We start from the raw sequence: 19206 nt of genomic DNA, 5'->3' as shown, positions 1-19206 counted from the left end.
TGCCCCTGTGTACAAGAATATAACTACTATAATACTGCCCCTGTGTACAAGAATATAACTACTATAATACTGCCCCTATGTACAAGAATATAACTACTATAATACTGCTCCTATGTACAAGAATATAACTACTATAATACTGTCCCCTATGTACAAGAATATAACTACTATAATACTGCCCTTATGTACAAGAATATAACTACTATAATACTGCCCTTATGTACAAGAATATAACTACTATAATACTGCCCTTATGTACAAGAATATAACTACTATAATACTGCCCTTATGTACAAGAATATAACTACTATAATACTGCTCCTATGTACAAGAATATAACTACTATAATACTGCCCCTGTGTACAAGAATATAACTACTATAATACTGCCCCTATGTACAAGAATATAACTACTATAATACTGCTCCCTATGTACAAGAATATAACTACTGTAATACTGCCCCCTATGTACAAGAATATAACTACTATAATACTGCTCCTATGTACAAGAATATAACTACTATAATACTGCTCCTATGTACAAGAATATAACTACTATAATACTGCTACTATGTACAAGAATATAACTACTATAATACTGCTAATATGTACAAGAATATAACTACTATAATACTGCCCTTATGTACAAGAATATAACTACTATAATACTGCCCCCTATGTACAAGAATATAACTACTATAATACTGCCCCCTATGTACAAGAATATAACTACTATAATAATGCTCCTTAGCTACAAGAATATAACTACTATAATACTGCCCCTATGTACAAGTATATAACTACTATAATACTGCCTCCTATGTACAAGAATATAACTACTATAATACTGCTCCTATGTACAAGAATATAACTACTATAATACTGCTACTATGTACAAGGATATAACTACTATAATACTGCTAATATGTACAAGAATATAACTACTATAATACTGCCCCTATGTACAAGAATATAACTACTATAATACTGCCCCCTATGTACAAGAATATAACTACTATAATACTGCCCCTATGTACAAGAATATAACTACTATAATACTGCCCCCTATGTACAAGAATATAACTACTATAATAATGCTCCTTAGCTACAAGAATATAACTACTATAATACTGCCCCTATGTACAAGTATATAACTACTATAATACTGCCTCCTATGTACAAGAATATAACTACTATAATACTGCCCTTATGTACAAGAATATAACTACTATAATACTGCTCCTATGTACAAGAATATAACTACTATAATACTGCCCCTGTGTACAAGAATATAACTACTATAATACTGCCCCTATGTACAAGAATATAACTACTATAATACTGCTCCCTATGTACAAGAATATAACTACTGTAATACTGCCCCCTATGTACAAGAATATAACTACTATAATACTGCTCCTATGTACAAGAATATAACTACTATAATACTGCTCCTATGTACAAGAATATAACTACTATAATACTGCTACTATGTACAAGAATATAACTACTATAATACTGCTAATATGTACAAGAATATAACTACTATAATACTGCCCTTATGTACAAGAATATAACTACTATAATACTGCCCCCTATGTACAAGAATATAACTACTATAATACTGCCCCCTATGTACAAGAATATAACTACTATAATAATGCTCCTTAGCTACAAGAATATAACTACTATAATACTGCCCCTATGTACAAGTATATAACTACTATAATACTGCCTCCTATGTACAAGAATATAACTACTATAATACTGCTCCTATGTACAAGAATATAACTACTATAATACTGCTACTATGTACAAGGATATAACTACTATAATACTGCTAATATGTACAAGAATATAACTACTATAATACTGCCCCTATGTACAAGAATATAACTACTATAATACTGCCCCCTATGTACAAGAATATAACTACTATAATACTGCCCCTATGTACAAGAATATAACTACTATAATACTGCCCCCTATGTACAAGAATATAACTACTATAATAATGCTCCTTAGCTACAAGAATATAACTACTATAATACTGCCCCTATGTACAAGTATATAACTACTATAATACTGCCTCCTATGTACAAGAATATAACTACTATAATACTGCTCCTATGTAGAAGAATATAACTACTATAATACTGCTCCTATGTACAAGAATATAACTACTATAATACTGCCCTATGTACAAGAATATAGCTACTATAATACTGCTCCTATGTACAAGAATATAACTACTATAATACTGCCCCTATGTACAAGAATATAACTACTATAATACTGCCCCCTATGTACAAGAATATAACTACTATAATACTGCCCTCTATGTACAAGTATATAACTACTATAATACTGCCCCCTATGTACAAGAATATAACTACTATAATAATGCTCCTTAGCTACAAGAATATAACTACTATAATACTGCCCCTATGTACAAGTATATAACTACTATAATACTGCCTCCTATGTACAAGAATATAACTACTATAATACTGCTCCTATGTACAAGAATATAACTACTATAATACTGCTCCTATGTACAAGAATATAACTACTATAATACTGCCCTATGTACAAGAATATAGCTACTATAATACTGCTCCTATGTACAAGAATATAACTACTATAATACTGCCCCTATGTACAAGAATATAACTACTGTAATACTGCCCCCTATGTACAAGAATATAACTACTATAATACTGGTCCTATGTACAAGAATATAACTACTATAATACTGCCCCCCTATGTACAAGAATATAACTACTATAATACTGCCCCCTATGTACAAGTATATAACTACTATAATACTGCCTCCTATGTACAAGAATATAACTACTATAATACTGCTCCTATGTACATCACTCCCTCCCCAGCATACACAGTTATAACATCTTTGCTAACAGTGATACTAGATAAATATCTGTGAAATAACACATCTGCTTCGGTTTCTGACATTGTTGGATATTTCCGTTCTTCTGGAGCTTTAGTAACAATGAGGCATAATCCATCAGCCCTATCTGTGAGCAGAGAAGTTTATCACCGGCTCAGACTTTTAATGTCAGCTGCTCGGTACCAGTCACAGAAGCTGGATCTATGCAGAGGATGCATCTATTAAACCTGTGTACAGATGTAGAAGAGCTGGGTTTGTTCGGTGCACAGCGGCAGGTTTATTATTCTGCAAAGTGTGACGTTTGCATGTGTAACTTTCCTTAGGACCGAGTCATAACGTTAGACACCAGTCAATGACAAGTTCAACTCTGCTACATATCAAAAGCGACCAATAATACCTAAGGAAACGAGCGGCAATTCGGCTTTGTACTGAAATATTGCAGCCCCGTTCACTAGAATAGGGTTGAGCTGCAATACCAGATACGTCGTCGGGTCAGGAGTGGTGCTATTTTATAAGAAGTCATAGGGGACAAGAAGAAATGTCAAAAGAGAACAAGTGGAAAATGATTGCGAGCCTTTGTGGCAAGCAGGGGCTTACCTCCATGTCTGCAGCGCCGTGTGAAGCCGCGAACAACAGGTTCCCAGGCTCAACAGCCCAGATATCCAGCTCTGCCCAGATATACTTACACACAGACAATGCCCCGACTGTCCCCTCCTGCATCTCATTATTCATCCTCAGGTCTGGCTTTTATAAATTCAACATAGCAGAGCTGAGTTTGTCATGTCCACCTTGTATTGTTTGTGTATTCTAAACCCAGACTGTGAAATCCACAAATGACCAACTCAGCTCTGCTATATCTATACAATAAATGTCTTATAAAGGCTGCTGGCTGGGGGTCATCAATCTCAGAACCTGAAGATTACTGCGCTTCAGCCCCTGGTGGTGATATAGACTGAGTCATATCCGTGCGGCATGGAGGAGCGAGACCTGCCTCTATGGCCCTGTCCTCCGTTCTCAAAATGATATCTACTCCACACATAGACGGATGGACAAACATATAAACAATATACTAGAAGCAGTGACAAAATAAGTGACACAGGGGGACCCCAACCCGTGACCCGAATATAAGCCCTCTCTGCTCTGTAGCTCGTATTTGTGGCCATGGTAGATAAATGTAGGATATATCCATTACATACCCTCAGTAGCAATGGGCGGGCACGGATTGTAAAAGTCCGGATCCGCGCGGTTTCAAAAATATCAGTGTCCCGGACTTGTCAGGGAATTCTGATAAATGATCCGGGTCCGGCACTCTTGGTAATACAAAAATATAAAGAAAAGATAAAGAGAAAAATAATAAAGCGCTTTCTGCTTACCGAGCCTTCGGCGCAGCTGTAAGGCCCTGTGCCCACGCTGCATATTTTGACGCAGATTTTCAAAATCTGCATGTCCATTGTGAAGCCTGCAAAGTCTATGAGAATTCAGAAGTTCAGTGCCCACGTTGAATATTTTTCCCTTGCGTATTTGGTGCAGATTTCTTTTTTTCTGCACCAAATCTGCACCAAATACGCAAGGGAAAAATAAGCAATGTGGGCACAGCACTTCTGAATTCTCATAGACTTTGCTGGCTTCACAATGGACATGCAGATTTCTGAAAATACGTGTCAAAACTACAAAGCGTGGCCACTGGGCCTAAGGCTATGTGCCCACGGAGACAGTGTCCTACGGACATATCCGCAGGACATTCCGCAGGAGCTCCCAGGAAACCGCAGCACAACTTCTGTCTGTTTCCATGCTGCGGAATGTCCTGCGGATATGGTGCGGGCATTCTGCATTGAGGATACAGTACCATGGCTTTGGCACTGCATCCTCAATGCAGAACAAGTGCTGCAGTGATCGGGAGTTCATACTTACCTCCATCACGCAGCACCTCGCTTTCCGGCGGCTGGGTCACTCTGTCAGCGTCTGCAGGAGGTGGGCGGGCCTGAACTAGCTCCAGCTGTCACATGACCGGAGCTCGTGCAGGCCCCACCCACCTCTTCCTTCCTATACCTGGATTCACCGCGCTCCTGTACACCGGATGGAGAAAGTCACTCCGGTGAGGCAGGTAAGTATATGGCACCCTGCGGAGAAATCCGCAGGAATAATTGACATGCTGCTGATTTTTCCGCAGGGAAATCCGCATTATTTCCGCTGCAGAAAAATCCGCAGCGTGGGCACAGCAGTTCCCAAATGCCATAGAAATGGCTGGGGAGTAGCTGTGCTGCAGATTTTTGAAAAGTCCGTGGAATTTCCACGAAAAATCCGCTGCAAATTCCGCGCATTTTCCGCACCGTGGGCACATAGCCTAACTGCTCCCGCAGTTGCCCATTCACTTTCGGGGCCGCGCATTAGGTTCATGCATATGCACTGCTTTCCCCGCCCATCGGCGTCTGTGATTGGTTGCAGTCAGACACACCCTCTTGCTGAGTGACGCTTCCAATCACAGACTCTGTCTGCGGGTCTATAGCATGGTGTAAAAATAAATATATATTTTCCAAACAAATTGGCCTAGGGTCCCCCCATATTATGATAGCCAGCACAGATAAAGCCACGGCTACAGGCTGCAACCCCCAGCCGTGCGCTTATCTTGGCTGTGTAACAAAATAGGAGGAACCACATGCGGCTTCTTTTTTATTTTTAATTAAAATAAATCATTTTAAAACTGGAGTGCGGTCTTCCCGAATTTTGATACTCAGCCATAATAAAGCCTGACAGCTGGGGCTTGGTATTCTCAGGCTGAGTAGACCCATGCTTACAGGGCCCCTCAAGCCTAAAAATGGCAGCCTGCAGCCGCCCGTCACGTCCATTAGACGCGGCAACCCCAGCAATTTACCCGACTCTTCCCGATTGCCCTGGTAATAAGAGGTTAATCGCAACTCACAGCTGCCACTAAGCCCTAGACTGTAATAAAATACAAAAAGAAAACCCACCCTCTTTCACCACTTTATTAACCCCCCAAAAAACCCTGCACGTCCGATGCAATCCACCTGAGGTCCCACAACAATTCCAGCTCTGCGTCATCTGAAGTCAGAGAGCATGATCATGGAACAATGACTGTCCGCTGTGGACTTCAGGCAGAGACTGAACCTCAGTGATTAGTGGTGATGTCACTCAGGTGATTTGCGGTCAAAGGTTCCCACGGCCCTCCACCTGTGACCGCAGCACCCAATCTGCACCTCCTGGCAAAAAAACACAACACTACCCTATGTGGTATGATGTGTTTTTTGACAGGTGGCGTAGATTACATATATGAATATGGTGTAAAAATTTCATCACCAAATTTGCATCTCTTGGCTCAAAAATGCAAAAAAAACACAAAAAACAAAACGGTTTTGACGTGGTTTCGGTGCAGTATTCTGCCAGGAGGGGCAAATTTGGTGCTAAAATCTGGTGCCTTTCAGCATCAAATTTGCACCTCCTGGCAGAAAACCACACTGAGACGTGTCAAAACTTTTTTTTTTGTATTTTTGGCCGAAGAGATACAATTTTTTTTTAAACCATATTCATGCATCCAATGTACACCTCCTGGCAAAAAAAAGCATCAATACCATATCGTACCACATGCGGGAGTGATGCGATTATTTTGGCAGGAGGTGTACATTGTGTGCAGGAATATGATGTAAAAATTTCATCACCAGATTTGCAACTATTGAAGAAAAAAAACCATCGGTTTTCTGGCAGGAGATGCAGGTCTGTGAACTCAAGTCACCTGAGGTCAGGTTACCTGCAATTGCAGGTGGAGGACCGTAGGAACCTCCAGCTGTGACTGCAACTAACCTGAGTAACGTCATCGCTCATAGCTGCAGCTCATTCATTCTCTGCCTGAAGCTCACAGCGGGCGGTCATGTTCTATGGCACTTGCTGTTACTTCAGATGTAGAAGTGCTAGAATTGTCGTGGGACCTCATGTGGATTACATCGGACCTGGGCATTTTGGGAGCTAATAAAGAGGTGAAAGATGGAGTTTTTTTGTATTTTATTTGAAGTAAAGGATTTTTTGGGTGTTTGTTTTTATTACTTTTCACTTACAGATTAGTAATGGGGGGGTCTCCTAGACCGTGGAGCCCCACATTACCTTCAGGTCGCCTCGGGGTTTCCTGGAATTCCACGTGCTGGGGATCTTCTGGCCACAGGTAGGTCAGGTTAACTTCAATGGGAATCGTGACGCCACTCTCGGTAATTGCGGTCAGGGGGTGACCGCCACTGCAATTTAGGGAACGCCTGGGGCTGATGGTAAATGTCGTCAGATGTTGTAGTGGCCTCCCGAGAGTGAGGCTGGCCCCAGGGGCTCGGTGTAAGTGTGTAGTAGCACAGGTCGCAGAAGAACTCACACACAGGCAGCAATGTCTTTCAGGGTTTTACTCACTTTCAGATGGTAGCTGTGAGTCAACCCGGGTGATGCTATGATGAACCAGGAGGAAACAGGTATTCCTTCGGCTGATGTAGGGGTGACTGCTGACTCGCCTTCCTAGCCCTTCTTGTTTGGGGTGACTCCTTACTTGTAGTATTGCGTGGATCACCCAGGGAAGTCGCAACTGCCGTTCTCCCCTTTTCTGGCCCGTTTGCTGGCAGCGTGGACCAAGGTAAAGATGGCTCCAGGCTCGATCCTCCTTATGGGCCCCCTCGATGCTGAGGACTCTGTGTAGGTTGGCGAGGTACATACAGTGCCCTAACCAGCAGGTTTGGCAGGCAAAGTAAATGGGTTTCTGCTCTGGGGACCTGTTTCCCCGTGCGGGTTTGGTCTACCGGTAGTCTCCTTACTCAGCCACCTCTACTGTAGGTGGATTTCAGGCAGCACCACTGGGTAGCCGCTCTCCCCCGCCAGCAGCCACTACAGGTGCAGGGTCTGAGCGTGTCCTGATCTTCTACTCCACACCTCAGACGCGGCTCCTCCACTCCTCCTCTGGCTGCCACTGCACAACTGTCCGTCTCCAGTCCACCACCCACCACTAGCTGGGATGCGAGGGCCACGCCCACTCCCTGGGACTGCCCAGGGGTCCCCTCTGAGCTGTGTGTGTGTGTCCTGGTTACTTCGTGTCTGAGTCCACACCCTACTCAGCCTTTGGGATTACCTGTTTTGTACTCACTCAGCCTGAGTGCAGTACTCAGTGGTGCCTGACCAGGTCAGGGGGGCCACACCTCCGATTACTAATCTCGGGCTTAGTGGCTGCTATGAGCTGTCATTAACCCCTTATTACCCCGACTGCCACCATACTAGGGCAATCGGGAAGAGCCATATAAAGTTCCGGGGTTGCCACATCTATCGGACGGCTGCAGGCTGCTATTTTTAGGCTGGAGGGCCCAATAAGCATGGGTCTCCTCAGCATGAAAATACCAGCCCCCAGCTGTCCAGCTTTATTATGGCAGGGTATCAAAATTGGGTGGGACTGCATGCCGGTTGTTTAAATTATTTATTTAAATAATTAAAAAAAAAAAAAAATCCACATGTGGTTCCTCTTACTTTGATACACAGTCAAGATAAGCACAGGGCTGGGGGCTGCAGCCTATAGCCCTATGCGTTATCTGTGCTGGGTATCGTAATATGGGGAGACCCTAAGCCAATTTTTTTTTTATTTAGGTTTACACCAAGATAGTGACCTGCAGACAGGGTCTGTGATTGCTTGAAGTCAGACACGCTGTCAAAAAGGCTGGGGGGGGGGGTGTATCTGACTGCAGCCAATCACAGACGCGGGGACTGTTGGTGGGCGTATAAAGCAGAGCATATGCATGAGCCATCATGAGCGGCACCGGAAGAAGACTGAGCGGCCTGGAAGCAGTTATAGCCACGCCGGAGACTCAGTAAATACAACGCGCTTGCTTACAGGATATAAGTCAGGATCAGTAGAGGATCAGTAATATAATGTATGTACACAGTGACTCCACCAGCAGAATAGTGAGTGCAGCTCTGGAGTATAATACAGGATGTAACTCAGGATCAGTACAGGATAAGTAATGTAATGTATATACACAGTGACTGCACCAGCAGAATAGTGAGTGCAGCTCTGGAGTATAATACAGGAGGTAAATCAGGATCAGTACAGGATCAGTAATATAATGTATGTACACAGTGACTGCACCAGCAGAATAGCGAGTGCAGCTCTGGGGTATAATACAGGATGTAACTCAGGATCAGTACAGGATCAGTAATGTATGTACACAGTGACTGCACCAGCAGAATAGCGAGTGCAGCTCTGGAGTATAATACAGGATGTAACTCGGGATCAGTACAGGATCAGTAATGTATGTACACAGTGACAGCACCAGCAGAATAGTGAGTGCAGCTCTGGAGTATAATACAGGACAAGTAATGTAATGTATGTACACAGTGACTGCACCAGCAGAATTGTGAGTGCAGCTCTGCAGTATAATACAGGATGTAACTCAGGATCAGTACAGGATAAGTAATGTAATGTATGTACACAGTGACTGCACAAGCAGAATAGTGAGTGCAGCTCTGTAGTATAATACAGGATGTAACTCAGGAGCAGTACAGGATAACTAATGTAATGTATGTACACAGTGACTGCACAAGCAGAATTGTGAGTGCAGCTCTGGAGTATAATACAGGATGTAACTCAGGATCAGTACAGGATAAGTAATGTAATGTATGTACACAGTGACTGCACCTGCAGAATAGTGAGTGCAGCTCTGGAGTATAATACAGGATGTAACTCGGGATCAGTACAGGATCAGTAATGTATGTACACAGTGACTGTACCAGCAGAATAGTGAGTGCAGCTCTGGAGTATAATACAGGATGTAACTCGGGATAAGTAATGTAATGTATGTACACAGTGACTGCACCAGCAGAATAGCGAGTGGAGCTCTGGAGTATAATACAGGATGTAACTCGGGATCAGTACAGGATCAGTAATGTAATGTATGTACACAGTGACTGCACCAGCAGAATAGTGAGTTCAGCTCTGGAGTATAATACAGAATGTAACTCGGGATCAGTACAGGATCAGTAATGTATGTACACAGTGACTGCACCAGCAGAATAGTGAGTGCAGCTCTGGAGTATAATACAGAATGTAACTCAGGATCAGTACAGGATCAGTAATGTATGTACACAGTGACTGCACCAGCAGAATAGCGAGTGCAGCTCTGGAGTATAATACAGAATGTAACTCGGGATCAGTATAGGATCAGTAATGTATGTACACAGTGACTGCACCAGCAGAATAGTGAGTGCAGCTCTGGAGTATAATACAGAATGTAACTCAGGATCAGTAATGTATGTACACAGTGACTGCACCAGCAGAATAGTGAGTGCAGCTCTGGAGTATAATACAGGATGTAACTCAGGATAAGTAATGTAATGTATGTACACAGTGACTGCACCAGCAGAATAGTGAGCGCAGCTCTGGAGTATTATACAGGATGTAACTCGGGATCAGTACAGGATCAGTAATGTATGTACACAGTGACTGTACCAGCAGAATAGTGAGTGCAGCTCTGGAGTATAATACAGGATGTAACTCAGGATAAGTAATGTAATGTATGTACACACTGACTGCACCAGCAGAATAGCGAGTGGAGCTCTGGAGTATAATACAGGATGTAACTCGGGATCAGTATAGGATCAGTAATGTATGTACACAGTGACTGCACCAGCAGAATAGCGAGTGCAGCTCTGGAGTATAATACAGGATGTAACTCGGGATCAGTATAGGATCAGTAATGTATGTACACAGTGACTGCACCAGCAGAATAGTGAGTGCAGCTCTGGAGTATAATACAGAATGTAACTCGGGATCAGTACAGGATCAGTAATGTAATGTATGTACACAGTGACTGCACCAGCAGAATAGTGAGTTCAGCTCTGGAGTATAATACAGGATGTAACTCAGGATCAGTACAGGATAACTAATGTAATGTATGTACACAGTGACTGCACAAGCAGAATTGTGAGTGCAGCTCTGGAGTATAATACAGGATGTAACTCAGGATCAGTACAGGATAAGTAATGTAATGTATGTACACAGTGACTGCACCAGCAGAATAGTGAGTGCAGCTCTGGAGTATAATACAGGATGTAACTCGGGATCAGTACAGGATCAGTAATGTATGTACACAGTGACTGCACCAGCAGAATAGTGAGTGCAGATCTGGAGTATAATACAGAATGTAACTCAGGATCAGTAATGTATGTACACAGTGACTGCACCAGCAGAATAGTGAGTGCAGCTCTGGAGTATAATACAGGATGTAACTCAGGATAAGTAATGTAATGTATGTACACAGTGACTGCACCAGCAGAATAGTGAGCGCAGCTCTGGAGTATTATACAGGATGTAACTCGGGATCAGTATAGGATCAGTAATGTATGTACACAGTGACTGCACCAGCAGAATAGTGAGTGCAGCTCTGGAGTATAATACAGAATGTAACTCAGGATCAGTAATGTATGTACACAGTGACTGCACCAGCAGAATAGTGAGTGCAGCTCTGGAGTATAATACAGGATGTAACTCAGGATAAGTAATGTAATGTATGTACACAGTGACTGCACCAGCAGAATAGTGAGTGCAGCTCTGGAGTATAATACAGGAGGTAACTCAGGATCAGTACTGGATTAGCACTGGTACATTATACATGAGGTGGCTATAGCTCACCTGAATGCTAGCTTCTCATCGTTGGGCTTTATGCAGCGTACATAATGAGGTGTGGTTGCATTTAAAGTCTCCATGAGCAGCTGCAGAGAATTACGAAACTGTGAAAAGAAGAAATATGAATTATTTTCCCATTATTGATACATCGCCCCTGCCATCAGTCTCTCTCTATCTAATCCGCAGGTCGGGTGGTACTTCCTTCAGTCGGCCCCCTTATATGCAGTCTACAGGTGATCAATAACATATGACAGGATCGGACTACACAGGGTGTCTGCGTAGTCTGTAACCATAGCGACACATAGGTCTGCACACTAAGTGACAACGACAACGCTGTTACGTCACCATTTTCTGTGACGTAACAGCGACCTTGTAAGTCGCTGTTATGATCGCTGCTTAGCTGTCAAACACAGCGACGCAGCAGCGATCATAACCACGCGCGTCGCTGTGCTGCAACATGAGCAGGAAGCCGCGCATACTGAGCGCTGTCTCCCTGCTCTGCTAGCTACAGTACCCATCGGGTTAATTACCAGATGTGTCCTGCAGCTACATGTGCAGAGAGCAGGGAGCCGCGCACACTGCTTAGCGCTGGCTCCTTGTTCTCCTAGCTACAGTACACATCGGGTTAATTACACGAGGTGTCCTGCAGCTACATGTGCACAGGGCAGGAGCCGGCACAGGCAGCGTGAGAGCTGCGGAGGCTGGTAACGAAGGTAAATATCGGGTAACCACCTTGGTTACCCGATGTTTACCTTGGTTACAGCTTACCGCAGGCTGTCAGACGCCGGCTCCTGCTCCCTGCACATTCAGGATTGTTGCTCTCTTGCTGTCACACACATTGATGTGTGCTTATCAGCGGGAGAGCAACAATAAAAAAACGAACCAGGGCTGTGTGTAACGAGCAGCGATCTCACAGCAGGGGCCAGATCGCTGCTCATTGTCACACACAGCGAGATCGCTAATGAGGTCACAAAAAACGGGACTCAGCAGGGATCTCGCTGTGTGTGAAGTACCCCTAACTGTAAACACAAAAAGATTTTTTTTATAACATTCTTCTTAAAGTTTTTATTTCAGATTATTACTTTGCAAAGTTACTTCATTCTAGATTACTGTTAATCTTTGCAACAGAAGAAGATAAGCGGCCATCAAAAAATGACAAATCCGCTTATCAAGGGAAGAATCAAACAATAAGACTGGTAACAGACTCCTTAGTATCCTGCTCTCACTTAGGATTTCCCCCCACACTAGTTATATGCACATGTAGCTCTTTTAGAGACAAGTGCAGCAATATCTTTACATTTGCGGTCAGTTGCTCCGTTACTGAGAAATCAGTGTTTCAATTGATATGTGAATGAGGCTGAAGAGCTGATCTGGCGCCTCCGTCACTCCAGATCTATTCCCCGCCCAGTGCTGCACACCAGCTCCTCCCACTTGACTGACTGCTTCTTTGCCCGAAGTCATACAGTAAAGAGACTGTCAGTCAAATAGGAGGAGGCAGCGCTGGGTGGGGAATAGAGCTGGAGTGACGGACGCTTCCGATCTACCATAGCTCTTTGAATTCATATGCAAATGAGGCTAAACACTGATTTCTTTGTAACAGAAGAACGGACCGGTCATGTAAAGGTATTGCTGGATTTGGCTATGACAGAGCTACATGCGCATATAAATAGTTTGGGGGGGGACATATTCCCTTTAAGAGGACATTGTGATTAATGCATCTGTGTGACATATACAACACGTCATCAAATAAATGCTGCAGATGGATACTATACCCCCCAACGTGAGCAACTGGCATTCCCTGTAGACCTCCGTAGTAAACAGGAAAGTTATACCAACATATACCAGAGCGGCGGATTATGAGCCCCAATGGGGATAGTGTTGCCAATGTATGTAAAGTACTGTGGAATTAATCTAATATATAAAGCTGAGTGTATGTATGTGTGTATGCATGTATGTGTGTGTGTGTGTGTGTGTGTGTGTGTGTGTGTGTGTGTATATGTGTGTGTGTGTGTGTGTGTGTGTGTGTGTGTGTGTGTATGTATGTATGTATGTATGTGTGTGTGTGTGTGTGTGTGTGTGTGTGTATTGTGTGTATTGTATGTATGTATGTATGTATGTATGTATGTATGTATGTATGTATGTATGTATGTATGTATGTATGTGTGTGTGTGTGTGTGTGTGTGTGTGTGTGTGTGTGTGTGTGTGTGTGTGTGTGTGTGTGTGTGTGTGTGTGTGTGTGTGTGTCCACTAAAGTAATTTGCACCGTCGCATTTACAATCACGGAATTTTGCATTGACGCCTCATGTGACCCAGGGAGTGTCATAGACTATGTTTTGACGGGAAAATTTAACTCCGTGCTTTACAGTTAATCTCCAAAATTCTGCCTCCATTAAACTGAATAGCTTATGTGTGAGGTAATAAGATGTCAGTGGTGAGATGGACAGAGAGAGACAGAAAGAGACAGCCGGGGAAAGCGAGCCAGCCGGGGAAAGCGAGGCAGCCGGGGAAAGCGAGGCAGCCGGGGAAAGCGAGGCAGCCGGGGAAAGCGAGGCAGCCGGGGAAAGCGAGGCAGCCGGGGAAAGCGAGGCAGCCGGGGAAAGCGAGGCAGCCGGGGAAAGCGAGGCAGCCGGGGAAAGCGAGGCAGCCGGGGAAAGCGAGGCAGACGGGGAAAGCGAGGCAGACGGGGAAAGCGAGACAGACACATACATAGAGATAGACACAGAGATAGAGAGAGACAGACAGACACAGAGATGGAGACAGACTGATAGAAATACAGAGAGATAGAAACAGACAGACAGAGACAGACACAGACAAAGAAAGACAGACAGAGACTGGGAAAGAGACAGAGAGACAGTTACTACCCCGAGCAACGCCCGGGTACTACAGCTAGTTGGGCTATATATGAATATTATTATTATTATTATAAACTTACATTGATAAGATCAGTGGATCCCATTGAAGTCAACAGGATCCACTGACCAAAAATAATAATAAAAAAAAAAGGAATGGAAAATAAAAAAAAAAAAAAAAAAAAATGGAAAAAAAAAATAAAATCACATACTAACTACACAATGAATAGTAAATGAGTTGTACGCGGTGATATTTACCTGGTGTCCCACTGTTTTCTTATGTTCTTTATTTGCATTTTTAATGGCCGGCTTGGCCGGTCTGACGTTAATTTTCGATTTTCCGCTGGGAGTCGGAGGGACAAGGTCCTTGTCATCTTGGAACAAATCAGCGACCAGTTGATACTGTCCAGAAAACACACGGCAGCGCTAAACACTCTATTGTAAACTTTAAGGAATTTTCAGATTTTACAAAAAGACAAAGACAACTTTAAAAGGTGGCTTTACACACTACAACATCGCAAACGACATCGCTGTAACGTCATCGGTTTTGTGACGTTATAGCGACCTCCCCAGCGACATTGCAGTGTGTGAAACACATCAGCGACCCGGCCCCTGCTGTAAAGTTGCTGATCGCTACAAATCGTTCAGGACCATTCTTTGGTCCTTTGTTTCCCGCTGTGCAGCAAAGTCTCAGTGTGTAAAGGGGACTTTACAGCGACTTCGTTAGCGACTTCCCTTTCAAAAAGCTGCTTTACAACGTCCCCAATGACTAGCTAGGTCGTTCTGCAGGTCCGGATCGCTGTTGCGTCGTTGGCCAGGTCTGCCTGTTTGACAGCTCACCAGAGACTTTGTAGCGATACCGGCCAGGTTGGGATCGCTGGTGGGATCGCTAGAAAGTCTCAGTGTGTAAAGGGGCCTTAAGGTCCTGTCCATTCACACTTATACTGTGACCGTCCAAAGTTCGAGGTCACTAGTATCAGATCGGTCGGGGTCCGAGGTCATTAGTATCAGATCAGTGGAGGTCCGAGGTCATTAGTATCAGATTAGTGGGGGTCCGAAGTCATTAGTATCAGATCTGTGGGGGTCCAAGGTCATTATTATCAGATCGGTGGGGTCCGAGGTAATTAGTATCATATCAGTCGGGGTACAAGGTCATTAGTATCAAATAAGTCGGGGTCTAAGGTCATTAGTATCAGATCAGTGGGGGTTTGATGTCATTAGTATCAGATCGTGGGGGTCCGAGGTCATTAGTATCAGATCTGTGGGTTCCGAGGTCATTAGTATCAGATCTGTGGGGGTCCAAGGTCATTATTATCACATCGGTGGTGGTCTGAGGTCAATAGTATCAGATCGGTGGGGGTCCGAGGTCATTAGTATCATATCATTCGGGGTCCAAGGTCATTAGTATCAGATCGGTGGTGGTCCAAGGTCACTAGTATCAGATCGGTGGTGGTCCGAGGTCACTAGTATCAGATTGATGGGGATCCAAGGTCATTAGTATCATAGTATTAGATCAGTGGGGGTCTGAGGTCATTAGTATCAGATCGATAGGGGTCTGAGGTCATTAGTATCAGATCGATAGGGGTCCGAGGTCATTAGTATCAGATCGATAGGGGTCAGAGGTCATTAGTATCAGATTGGTGGGGGTCTGAGGTCATCAGTATCAGATACGTGGGGGTTTGACGCAGCAGCGTAGCTAGCGGGGGGGCAGAAGGTGCGGCCGCCCCGGGCCCCATGCTCAGAGGGGGCCCACCCGGAGCTGCGATACTATATCAGCGGGCACAGCGCGCCGATATAGTTAAATGGGCCCGCAAAATCCATGGAAGCCGCAGGGAAGCACTTCCGTGTGACCTCTGTTGGGTGCCCGTGCAGTCTGTGTCCCGCTCCAGCCCCGCGGCTGCCCGCACAGCAGTATCAGCAGCTTCTCACACTGCAGTGCTGGCAGCCACGGGGATGATGAGCGCTGCTGTCAGGAGGTTAGATGAGATCATAACCTTCTGTGACGATCTCCTGCTCTCCTGATGTCAGCGCTGTCACTGCCTTCTATGCCCGCTACGTTCTCATGTCTCGCGGGCGGCCCGAGACTGTCACTAGCGGTGACGTCACAGGCTCCCACGATACTGCTGAGAACGCGGCGGGCAATGGAAGTCAGTGATAGTGCTAACGTCAGGAGAACAGGAGATTGTCACAGCAGGTAATGTACCTCGCTAACCTCCTGACAGCAGCGCTCGTCATCCCCTGCAGTGACCTGGGCTGACCTATTGATGTTAGTTCAGGTCACTGCACTGGTCTCCCAGCCAATGGGGAACCTTCTGTTCTTCATTGACTGGGACAGTGACTATGGTATGGATGTCGTGGGACCCCCTTCTTGGATTACGCCGGACCCGGATTTGATTTTTCTTTTCAATAAATTGGTGAAAGCGAGAATGATTTGGGGAGTGTTTGTTCAAATAAAAATTTTTTGTTGTTTTTTTTTTTTTTTTAAATTATTGACTGGGTTTGTGATGTCAGGTATCTGATAGACGCGTGACATCACTAACCCCAGGGCCTGATGCCAGGTGACATTACACATCTGGCATCAACCCCATATATTACCCCGTTTGTCACCGCACCAGGGCAATGGGATGAGTTGGGGCAAAGCGCCAGGATTGGCACGTCTAATGGATGCGCCACTTCTGGGGTGGCTGAAGCCTGCTATTTTTAGGCTGTGGAGTGTCCAATAACAGTGGACTTCCCTATTCTGAGAATACCAGACCACAGCTGTCTGCTTTACCTTGGCTGGTGATCCAATCTGGGGGGGGACCCCGTGTTTTTGTTTTAAATTAATTTATAAATTTAAAATAACAGCGTGGGGTGCCCTCTGTTTTGAATTTCCAGCCAAGGTAAAGCTGCCAGCTGTGGTTTGCAGGCTGCAGCCATCTGCTTTACCATAGCTGGCTACAAAAAATAGGGGGAACCCACATCATTTTAGTTTAAAATCATTTATTTATTTTTTGCCTTAATACAAGGCTAAGCACCCTTTAGTGCCACATGAAAGTCACTAAAGAGTGCCAGCTTAGAATATATAGGGGGGTAGGACATTATGTCTTGCTCATCTATCTATCTAGCTATCCCTCTATTCATTCATCCCTCTATGTCTGTCTCTATATCTATCTATCCATCTCTATATCTACTCATCTCTTTATCTTTATTGCTGCTTCCATTATTTGCGGTTGCGCAAAAAAAAAAAAAAAAGGCACACGGACCGTATACGGAACGGATATCACACGGATGCATCCATGAAAAAAAAGACCATTTTTTGTGGCCCACAAAAACAGAATGGTCATGTGAATGTAGCCTAAAGGAAAGGGAACCTGTCACCTCCAATATGCGATCTGACACATTAGTAGATGCATATTTGCCCTATTAGCTGCTCCCTACCCATCCCTGTGCTGAAAAATTGTGTAATATGAAAGTAATAAAAAACATTTTAATACTTTAATATTTCCTATTTAGCTTACTGAGCCGCTGGCCCCATGGGCGTCTGCATACTTTCCGTGGTATCACGTCCCCGTGGCTCATTCTATCCTGCGCGCATTTATACTTACCATTGCAGCAGACTTCTCTTCCGGGTTCTCCTTGTCAGTTTCAGATGCGCACTGCGCCTGCGCGTCTTAAGCCGGCTAGTGAACACCCGGAAAAGAAGCCTGCCGCAATGGTAAGTATAAACACACGCAGGATAGAATGAGCCACGGGGACGTAAAAGGTGAACAATTCCATCCAAAAGAACGTCAGCTGTAAGTCACCATCTATAACCGCACTGTGTCAGTGTCATCTGCCGAGGTTCCACTATACCCACGATTAGTCTGCGCCACCGTAGTTATCATGGTTACCTGGTAAGGGGCCCACTCAGATGTTTTACCCCCCCTGAGCTGAAACCCTAGTTACGCCACTGGTGTGACGTCATTATTATCAGATCTGTGGGGGTCCAAGGTTATTATTATCATATCGGTGGGGATCCAAGGTCATTAGAATCAGATTGGTGGGGGTCGAAGGTCATTAGTATCAAATCGGTGGGAATACAAGGTCATTGGTATCAGATCAGTGGGGTACCGAGGTCATTAGTATCAGATCAGTGGGGGTCCGAGGTCATTAGTATCAGATCGGTGGGGGTTTGATGTCATTAGTATCAGATCGTGGGGGTCCGAGGTCATTATCACATTGGTGGGGGTCCGAGGTCATTAGTATCAGATCGGTGGGGGTCCGAGGTCATTAGTATCAGATCGGTGGGGGTCCAAGGTCATTAGTATCAGATTGGTGGGGGTCGAAGGTCATTAGTATCATATAAGTCTGGGTCCGAGGTCATTAGTATCAGATCAGTGGGAGTCCGAGGTCATTAGTATCAGATCGGTGGGGGTCCGAGGTCATTACTATCAGATCGGTGGGGGGGTCCAAGGTCATTAGTATCAGATCGGTGGGGGTTCAAGGTCATTACTATCAGATTGGTGGGGGTCCGAGGTCATTAGTATCAGATCGGTGGGGGTGCGAAGTCATTAGTATCAGATCGGTGGGGGTCCAAGGTCATTATTATCATATCGGTGGGGGTCCAAGGTCATTAGTATCATATCGGTGGGGGTCCAAGGTCATTAGTATCAGAGCGGTGGGGGTCCGAGGTCATTAGTATCAGAGCGGTGGGGTCCAGCACAATGAACCCCCTAAGAATCATATGTCGTCATGTCTGGTGGTAACAGCTGGAGTCTACAGAACGGCCCAACACTGTGCATTACTGAATGGCCCTGCCGGATACAGCACATCCCC

General features: G+C 44.5%; 1 protein-coding gene across 2 annotated transcripts in view; it reads right to left on the bottom strand.

Annotated features, from left to right (window-relative positions):
• MYO5B (myosin VB) overlaps nucleotides 1-19206 on the bottom strand; it is a 327189-nt gene that overhangs the window by 81482 nt on the left and 226501 nt on the right. For both annotated transcript variants that reach the window (XM_075327185.1, XM_075327192.1), the window contains exons 15-16: nucleotides 14668-14811; nucleotides 11567-11664 (exon numbers count right to left, since the gene is read on the bottom strand). In XM_075327185.1, coding sequence (XP_075183300.1) covers nucleotides 11567-11664; nucleotides 14668-14811 — 242 coding nt within the window. The remainder of the gene's footprint in view (nucleotides 1-11566; nucleotides 11665-14667; nucleotides 14812-19206) is intronic.

Source organism: Anomaloglossus baeobatrachus, chromosome 1 (assembly GCF_048569485.1).
Source record: "Anomaloglossus baeobatrachus isolate aAnoBae1 chromosome 1, aAnoBae1.hap1, whole genome shotgun sequence".
In the NCBI taxonomy this organism is placed as follows: Eukaryota; Metazoa; Chordata; class Amphibia; order Anura; family Aromobatidae; genus Anomaloglossus; species Anomaloglossus baeobatrachus.
Note: the sequence above shows the minus strand (reverse complement) of the source record. Positions and strands in the feature narration are given on the sequence as shown.